Source organism: Capsicum annuum, chromosome 1 (genome assembly GCF_002878395.1).
Source record: "Capsicum annuum cultivar UCD-10X-F1 chromosome 1, UCD10Xv1.1, whole genome shotgun sequence".
NCBI lineage: Eukaryota > Viridiplantae > Streptophyta > Magnoliopsida > Solanales > Solanaceae > Capsicum > Capsicum annuum.
The window spans coordinates 179,566,664-179,577,022 of record NC_061111.1 but is presented as its reverse complement, the minus strand read 5'-3'; the positions used below and the strand labels follow the sequence as shown (position 1 = coordinate 179,577,022).

Below are 10,359 nucleotides of genomic sequence, written 5' to 3'. Positions count from 1 at the left end.
AAATTGATAATTGATAAAAATCAACACTCTGATACCACTTTGTTGGGCTCCACCAGCCCAAAGATACTCTTACATGGTGTTACATTGTCTACTTTGGGCTAAGCCCGCAAAGTTTTTCTCAAAAAGCCTCGCACCATTAAGACATCATACACCTTATATGTAGCTTCCTAGTTTCTTTAACTATCAATGTGAGACTTTGGTTCAGACACCCAATAATCTCTTCCTCGTACTAAGTTTCACGTGGTCCATCACCACGATTCACAGATCATTTTAGATTCATTGTACTATGTGTTACCCACATCTAACAATCTCCCCCTCGAACTAAGTTCACGTAGTCCATCGCCACGATCCATGGCGCTATCGAGATTCACTATACTGTGTGCTACCCACATCATCTGAGTATTAATGGCAACCGAAGCCTACAACTACTTCTCATGTGTGCATCTTCAAGCTCATAAAGGTAAACAAATCAAGCACCACATACATTACTCCGCCACATCCCCATACTCATCTCGCCGAACCTGGACTCTAATACTAGTTGTTGTGCTCAGCCAACCAAAAAACACTCTTACATGTATATTGCCCGCTTTGGTCAAGCCCGCACGATTTTTTCTAAAAGATCTCACACTATTAAGAGATCCCACACCTTATATGTAGTCCCATGTTCCTTCAACTACTAATGTGGGGCTTTGGTTAGCATACCCAAGAAAAAAACACCTCATAAATCATGGTTAAAATGAGAGTACAATATTTTATTCTTGACAAAAGGAATTCGGATGATAAAGCATCTTCCATCTCCAATCCTAAAATTATGGGTTGAGTAATCAAGAGAGAAAAATGTGATAGCGATTAGGGAGGAGTAAAAGAAAATTTTATTCTTTTTTTTATTGACAGCATATTTGTTAGGTGAAAATCTTGTTGCAATTAGTTTGCTTTTTCTTTTTCTCTGCGACCATTTCTCTCTCTCTTTTTTTTTTTTATAAAAAAAAAATTTGATGGTATTTTTGTTTAATTATATGAGTTTAAATTTTGTACCTTATGAGCGTATCATTTTTTACGCTATCCTGTAACATTTACCTTTTATAGCAAATTATCATTTTTTATGTGATATTGTAAAAAAATAATTTATTTATCGTGCACAAATCTTAACTCTATCAACAATAGAGCACTTGAATCATATCAGTGAAGAATCATGTGAGTCCAATTTACTCAGATTCTGCACTTGTACTTGACTTAGAAGGTTTAAATTAAACCTTTAAAAAGTAAGGAATCAAACTACATTAACATTCTAGGAGTATCTTAATTATCAATTCAACTGCTGCAGATCGAGAGTGTAGCTATCAACTTACAGGTTTGGTGGGTTGGGGGTCGGGCGTGGGGGGGTGGGGGGGATGAGTTCATGCTGTGGGCACAGACGTAATTTTGCCTCAACTGAATTCACAATGTAGTAGCTCAAATGGGTATGTTGCCAATGCATCTTTATGTTAAATTTGCTTTTTTTTCTTTAGCTTTTGCTTTTGCTTTTCCTCCATAAAGCTAAAGATGATGGAATAGAAAATACAAAGGTAAAAAATTAAGATTTAAAATGGGAAAAGCTAGAGCTACAAATCAACAGCATCCAAGGCCAAAACTTACCATCACCCTTTTTCGGTATCAATGGAATCAATACAAACACCTGCTGCATCTTCTTCTCGTTGATGTTTTCCCAACTTCAATTACTAAGCATCTAAATGGCCGCTTCTAGCACAAGTTTCTTCTTTTTCACTTATTTCCTCCTCATGTTACTCGTTTCTCCTCATGTCATCACTTCATGTCAATCCCATAATCTGTTACTTAAACGACAGGCCAAGACGCTAGTTTCCTTGAAACAAGCATTTGTAGACTATGTTAGTAGTACTCTGTCTACTTGGAACATTTCAAATTATATGTTCCTTTGCTCATGGACCGGCATCACGTGTGACATCACCAAATCAGTAACTTCCATTGATATATCCAATCTAAACATCTCTGGCTCTCTATCACCTAATATTCATCAGCTCACTAGACTTCAAATCCTGAATATTTCCAACAACTTACTAGGTGGAAATTTGAGCTTGGAGTTTCCCAGGTTGAATGTCCTTCAAGTGCTGGATGCTTATAACAACAATTTCTCTGGCCTGCTCCCCTTGGGAGTCACTCAACTTCTGCAGCTGAAGCATTTGAATTTAGGGGGAAACTACTTTTCGGGGGAAATTCCTTTGAGCTATGGTACTTTGAATCAGCTTGAGTTCCTGTCTCTTGCAGGAAATGACTTGCACGGTCCTATACCTCGCGAGCTGGGCAACCTTACAAACCTCAGGTGGCTGCAATTGGGTTATTTCAATCAGTTTGATGAGGGGATTCCACCGGAGTTGGGAAAACTGGTCAATTTGGTTCATCTAGATCTCTCCAGCTGCAACTTGATGGGTCCGATTCCAGCAGAATTGGGCAATCTTAATATGTTGGACACTCTCTTCTTGCAAAAGAATCAACTTACTGGGGTACTTCCTCCTCAGCTAGGAAATTTGACAAGTTTGAAATCTCTTGATATCTCAGTCAACGAACTCATAGGAGAGATCCCAATTGACTTCGCAGGACTCAGGGAGCTCATCTTGCTGAACCTCTTCATCAACAATTTGCATGGTGAGATTCCTCAATGCATCGCGGAGCTGCCAAAGTTGGAAATGTTGAATCTTTGGCGGAATAATTTCACTGGATCAATACCTTCAAAGCTTGGGATGAACGGTAAACTAGTTGAGATTGATCTTTCAACTAATAGACTCACTGGCTTGATACCAAAATCTCTGTGCTTGGGGAGGAATTTGAAGATCTTGATTCTACTTGATAATTTTCTTTTTGGACCTTTACCTGATGATTTTGGCCAGTGCCACACCTTGTCAAGAGTCAGATTGGGACAGAATTACTTGAGTGGAACAATACCAACAGGGTTTCTATTTTTGCCAGAGTTGTCACTGCTAGAACTGCAGAACAACTATATCAGTGGACAACTCTCAGAAGCGAAAAGCTCAGCATCTTCTAAACTTGAAGGTCTGAACCTGTCAAACAATCGGTTGTCTGGTGCACTTCCCAGTGCTATTGGAAAATTTTCAGGGCTAAAGAATCTTCTATTGACTGGAAATGGTTTCTCAGGAGATATCCCTTCTGATTTAGGCAGACTGAAAAGCATCTTAAAGCTGGACCTGAGCAGGAACAACTTCTCTGGTGGAATCCCTCCTCAGATTGGTAACTGTCCTTCCCTAACTTACTTGGATTTGAGCCAAAATCAACTTTCTGGTCCTATCCCAGTTCAAATTTCTCAAATTCACATCTTAAATTACATCAATGTTTCCTGGAATCACTTTAACCAGAGCCTTCCTGAGGAGATTGGCGCAATGAAGAGCTTAACCTCTGCAGATTTTTCCCACAATAACTTATCTGGATCAATACCTGAATCAGGGCAATATTTATTTTTCAACTCAACTTCCTTCATTGGCAACCCTTATCTCTCTGGACCCTACTTGAACAATGTTACATCCAACACTCCATCAAAACGTGGAGATGGAAGTGACAATAAAACTAAGGTTCCAACAATATACAAGTTCATATTTGCATTTGGGCTGTTAATCTGCTCCCTCCTTTTTGTTGTCATAGCAGTAATCAAGACACGAAAGGGGAGTAAGAATTCAAATTTGTGGAAGCTCACAGCATTTCAGAAGCTAGAATTTGGAAGTGAAGACATCTTGCAGTGCTTGAAAGATAACAACATCATCGGGAGAGGTGGAGCCGGGACAGTGTATAGGGGAACTATGCCAAACGGCAATCATGTGGCAGTGAAGAAGTTGGGAATGAGCAAAGGCTCCCATGATAATGGTCTATCTGCCGAAATTAAAACATTAGGAAAGATCAGACATAGGTACATTGTGAGACTGCTCGCATTTTGTTCAAACAAGGAAATCAATTTGCTAGTTTATGAGTATATGCTAAATGGAAGCTTAGGTGAAGTGCTTCATGGGAAGAACGGCGGGCATCTCCAATGGGATACTAGGCTAAAAATAGCCATAGAAGCTGCGAAGGGCCTTTCATATTTGCACCATGATTGCTCCCCGATGATAATCCACCGTGATGTCAAGTCCAACAATATATTGCTGAATTCTGAATTTGAAGCTCATGTTGCAGATTTTGGATTAGCCAAGTTCTTTCATAATAACGGTACCTCTGAGTGCATGTCTGCAATTGCAGGCTCTTATGGTTACATTGCTCCAGGTAATTCTTCTTTATATTCCTTTGGCCTCTCGAATTTAAACCTTCAATTAATTTGTTCATAGATTGGTTGATTTAATTTTTTTTTGACTGGCCTATTATGCACTCGAACCAATTACTACCCATTAATAATGGTCTTTTGGATTTCATCTCTTACAAAAATAGCAAGTAGTTGGCCATTCGATTGAGTCCATTCCGTGCTGAAATTAAAGAGAATTTTATGGTTTAGATCTGTGTTGAAATTCAAGTGCTACAAGCTACTCCTATTGACATTTTAGAGTGGATGGAGTATTGAAATCTCAAAGTTTGTTCAACCTCAGCATTTACTGGTTAAAGAAAAAGATATCACAAACTAAGGTTGCTTTCTTGAATGGAGTAAAATAAGTGCAGTAATTTCCAAGACTGAACACAAACATTAGAAAATATTGATAGCTATTTATTTAAAACACACACACACACACAAACATAAAGGAAAATTCTCTGTAGCTTTTCAAATATATATATATATATCTAGTGATGCTTTTCCTGTTTTCAGTAGATCATAGAATTATTAAGAACCTTGAATTCATAAAGAGCAATCACAAGAAACTTTTTTGACCCAAAATGTAGAGTGAATATAAAAATCCAGATTCTTATCCCAGCCTTACTTTCTCCAAGCCCCATAAAGAGGAGCATGTATTGAAACTCTCTTTTAACTTAAATTTGTTTGTTAATTTATTATTTGGTAATTCGTATGCTATGTATATTCTATCCTGCCTGGAAATCACGAAATATAGTGGAAGAGGGAATAACTTTTATCCTTTCACATTATGGACCTATAGACATAGAGAAACACAAATAACTAGGACTACTACAAAGTTTGTTCCTTACATGTTACCTTTTGTGTAGAATATGCATACACGCTGAAAATTGATGAGAAAAGCGACGTGTATAGCTTTGGTGTGGTATTATTGGAGCTTATAACAGGACGAAGGCCGGTGGGAAACTTTGGAGAAGAAGGTGTTGACATCGTACAATGGGCGAAAAGAGAAACAAGTTGGAGCAAGGAAGAGGTGGTAAAAATCTTGGATGAAAGACTCAAAAATGTTGCAATTGGAGAAGCCATGCAAGTATTTTTTGTAGCAATGCTTTGTGTTGAAGAGTACAGCATTGAAAGGCCTACCATGAGGGAAGTAGTTCAGATGCTTTCTCAAGCTAAACAACCAAATACTTTCCAAATCCAATGATATAATCCACCACCTAATTGTGGCTACTAATTCTTATATATCTTTAGTTTTTTCCCATTATTTCTTGGGTGATTGGGAAGACCTTTTGTCATTTGCTAGCGTTTGCCAAAGTGAAATTAGAAATTAATTTAAGTCAGCAGTTGCAATAAGTTTATTTTCTATACCATTACATAATTTCTTTTTTATTTCTATTTTATGATTATTTCTAATCATCATAATGCTTTAACTTTGTCCTGTCATGACCCAATTTTTCAGGTCATGATGACAACTACTTTAACCCAGCAACAGATAAGCCAAGCCATAACTTGAAACAACATGCAATGGACAAGTGGGTAAAATATAAAGGGAATTAAGAATGAAGACGTCAATAACAACAGTATAAACGGAATCAAATAATACATACATAACATACTAAACAAAAGAGGGAAGAGGATAAAATATACGAAACAAACCCTCCTAAGACCTACTAAAGTTGGCACAACAACCACTATAATAAAAAAGGAGAATACTAGATAGTATCAAAAATATATATATGTCACGACCCGAATCAAGGCCAGGCTGTGATAGGTATCTCGAGTCAACCTAGGATTGGAGACCACCCCCTTGCCTAGTCAATCAAAACACAACACCTATATAACAATGGAAGCAAATAAAAAAGATCATACATATGAAATAGCGAAACCCTATTGAGGTTCTAAGTACCTAAGAACATCGCAATTCACAGTTAATCCACAAAGCCTCTAAAACTACAAAAGACAACTTAAGTTGGGACATGCCCCCAACGATAACCAAAAGAAACAACAGAACAGTCTGAGACACGAATGAAACCACAATCATGAAATGAGAGCCTTCCAGAGAATAGAAGCTCACCACTTCAATCTGACTCATGAGCTATCAAACGATGACCTAATCACTGTGTAGGAAAAGCAGAAATGTCTCTATGTCCTGCATCGTGTGGGGATACAACGTCCGAAGACGGTTAACGAATTGAGCGCTAGCATGTAACTCAAGGAAGAGATAAAGTAATGCCATGATCAACAGTTTAAAATCATTCAAAACCAATGCACATAATTATATGCAAATACATACATATATATATATACATATATATATGTATATATATATCACATATCGGTATAAGGAACAAGGCTTAGCATTAACTCTAAAACTTTATCTTGGACTTGTAGCTTAACTGTCATAATAAGGCACCCATGGGCAGTATGGATTCAGCTCTCCCCGCTGGAAGGGCCCAGTGCATATAACTGTACGAACCGAAAAATAATCATATGTACATATAAACCATGGGGGACTCAAACCACCCGACATATAACAAGGATGGCATGTACAACTAATCATGTAATATAGGGGACTCAAACCATCCGATCATAAAGAAAAGGTGACTCGACTACCCAGCCATTTAGACCCCCGCATCGGCAAACATGATTTTCAGTTTGGTCCCCCAGGACCTCCACTTTTACGGCCCAGCTACACAACCCATTTTAAGCCCAATTAAAACATTCTTCACACATTCCCATTAATTGAAATTTCATTCATTAAGGCACCCCATTGGTATCGTTATACCAACTTCACTTGCAATTTAACATTATCATGCCATATCAATAATCTATTACATGGGGGAATTCATGACCCCTCTAGGTTAATTATTCATTCATAAGGGGAATCCACAATCCCCATGGTTCAATTAAAATCAATTCATGTTTCATTAAGCCTTTTTTGCCATGCAATAATTCAAAAGATAGTTCAATGTACATATACTTATATTCAAAGCCAATTTCACAAGATTGGATTTGGGTTATACTAATTCAATAATCAAAATTTACAAATTTGAGAAAAACCATGGCCCCCTAGTTTATTTACCATACCCATGCACCCCACATGTTCAAAACCATCAATTCAAACCATACATGATTCATAAAAGCCATGGGAAAAGCTATTAATTCAACAATGTTCAATAACCCTCAACCTTATTTAAAATCATCAATAAAATTACATGGGTACAATTATAAACACATGATTTTGATAAAATAATATTTAGAAAAGAGTAACATGCCTGAGATATAAAGAATTACGAAGAGAAATCAACTCTTGAAGCTTTAGATGACCAACCTTGAGCAAATCCTAGTGTTCTTGACATAGGGATTTAGAGAGGAGAGAGTAGTGGTTTGATTTGTATAGGAGAAGATAATAGCGTATATTAGTATTTTTAAGTTGTGGGGGAGGAGTTTGGGGTGAGGAAAAGACCAAAATACCCCTAAAAGAATAGAAAAAATTACAAAAATTCTTTAGTATAAAACAAGGTTGACGACCCATTAGTTATTTGATGTCTCGTCACCCTAGTCGTCACTTTCAAGATGGATTTTGCCACTTTCTGGTTAATGCTGATGACTTTAGCTGATGGCTCATCACCTAGTTGACAGCTTGTCACCTTAGTCGTCACCTAGCTGATAGGTCGTTAGCCTAGTTATTATTTTTCAACAGACAAGTACTCCCAAGTAAAATGAGCATACTTTCTACTCTGATATCAAATTCAGGTGAAATATGATGCATTGGAAAGAAGACTCAAAGATCTTTTATTTGGTATATAGTAGGTCACCTATATCTTTATATTCAAGAAGTAATGGTCGTTGGAAGTTTACCCAAGTTGAAACATTCACTACAACTCAATCGATAGAAAAATTCTCAACTTGTCTTTGAGTTGGGAGATCTTTATGATCCCACTTCACCTCCAAAGATATTCCCACATTATGGAATTAACCGCCACACTTATGTTGACATAGAATCATTGGGTTTGGGTCTATACATGCAGCAACAATGGGTTCAAATTCTAGTGCAAAATATATGGTGTTATATTATCTCCCCCTTGGAATCATTCATCTCGAATGATGGGTAGGAAATTACTGAAGCTCTAGAAGTACGGAATAAAGGATGTAATTTTACATTAGGAATTCCCCTTCAATAAAACATACATAGGCACCAAGATAAATGAGATTCATGATATCGCTAAGTAAATCATGTAAGCAGGAATCATGTGATAACGAGACATAACATACAAATAATCTTGGGCATTAGTTTTATGGAACATCATCATAACAATGTAAGGCAAGAATTTTTTTTCCAGGAATCCTCAGCCTGATTAAGATTTATATAGGCAAGAATTTTTTTTCCAGGAATCCTCAGCCTGATTAAGATTTATATAAGACACGAAATGAGATTTTTGCGGGACATAATAATAGAATAAAAGTATTCTCCACCTTAAATGATATGTCTAATAGCCCTTACATATAGCCATGCTTCCCCATTATGCTTTCAGCTATGAATGCAACAGTTCATCATTTCGATCTTATAATTCCTCCACAAGACACATAACTACAAGAGCCTGAGTATAACTGCATAGTTCTTCTATGTTAAATCCTAATCTGGAGTTAGAAGGTGCTAGCTTAAGCTATGAGACCCTATACTTTGCACCACTCTAAGAATACTTATCCATCTTAGCACTATGATCAAACAACCTCAGGTCTTAATCAAAGAGTACCAGCCATATAACACAATGGTTTGTGTACCTATAAATCACAAACATTCAAGCCTATCTTGACTACACCAATTTTATGGATCTCATCACCCAAAAACCAACAACTTCAATCACTATCACAAAGATTTTCACCACATCTTCCCTTCCTAACTATTTCGCATAATGAAAGTTCATCTCATTCTTCCTTCTTCATCTATAACTTGAGCCCGAGTAGCGACACCCAAAATTTTCACATTAGAGAACATCCACTCCCTTATCTAAAACATTACTATACTTCCATAGCTACTACCATACTAATAAAATAAGGGTCACTGAGGGACTAGAGTACAAACATCAAGAATGGGAGGGTTACTTCTTAATTATGATTCGTATCAGTTGTACTACTCAAGGTGAGACCCATAAAATGAGATACAATACAATACGCATAGAATACTTCATATCAACCACCTAGATCATAAATAGAGGGTCGTTTTAGCATAAACATAACTTAGCAGGAGTTCTTAGGACCGAGCATAGTGAGAAACATAAGTGCATATATTAAGATTCATATAACATAAAGCCGAGATTCATATATTCAAGCAATAAGATAAGAATTTCCACTTGAAGCTATTACTTCCCATTCTAAGAACTTAGAATGATCATGAGTTCACATAGATAACATCACTTTGGGCTGATACATGACATAAAATGAGTTGGTAACATATAGAGAGTATAGATTCTTAGAACTAAGCATAAAGTGAGACATGAGTTTATGGATAAAGAGTGACATATCAATGAGCTTGAATACTTGGAATATTGGATTGCTGAGAATCATTATTGCTTCTAGTTCAAGGGTAGGATCATGGACACAAGTTGAATAGAGAACTTGGACCTTAAGCATAGGCACAATTCGAATACATAAGATATTGGTAGAATGATCTCTTAAATTGATGTACTAGGAATTTGCTAGAATAAGAATAGTTTTATCATAACACTTTCCTGAAACTCATCACCATGAGAAAATTTAAGATCTACCTTAGTTCATAATCTCCCCCTTTGCTTAAAGGTCACAATCCTAGACTTGAGGACATATTCTCTCATTAAATCTATGAGTACAAAATTCAGCACTATGTGGGGTATCACCATACACATGAATGCCAATCTCCCCCTGATTACCATAATATGAAGACACTACCCTTTAGGGATAATAATCTTAACTTTCTCTAGCCTCTAAAGCTATCACTCTATAAGTCATACTCTCATGAGCATACACATCCCTACTTCTTAACATATAAAAATCCATTTTCACTCCTTAGTATACTAGCA

General features: G+C 36.8%; 1 protein-coding gene across 1 annotated transcript; it reads left to right on the top strand.

Moving 5' to 3' along the window:
* Positions 1 to 1,485: 1,485 nt before the first annotated feature.
* LOC107859815 (leucine-rich repeat receptor-like serine/threonine-protein kinase BAM3) lies at positions 1,486 to 5,670 on the top strand. The gene is made up of 2 exons (XM_047407928.1): positions 1,486 to 4,281; positions 5,167 to 5,670. Exons 1-2 carry the CDS (start codon positions 1,731 to 1,733, stop codon positions 5,502 to 5,504), a joined length of 2,889 nt encoding a protein of 962 aa, XP_047263884.1. The 5' UTR covers positions 1,486 to 1,730; the 3' UTR covers positions 5,505 to 5,670.
* The last annotated feature ends 4,689 nt before the right edge of the window (positions 5,671 to 10,359 follow it).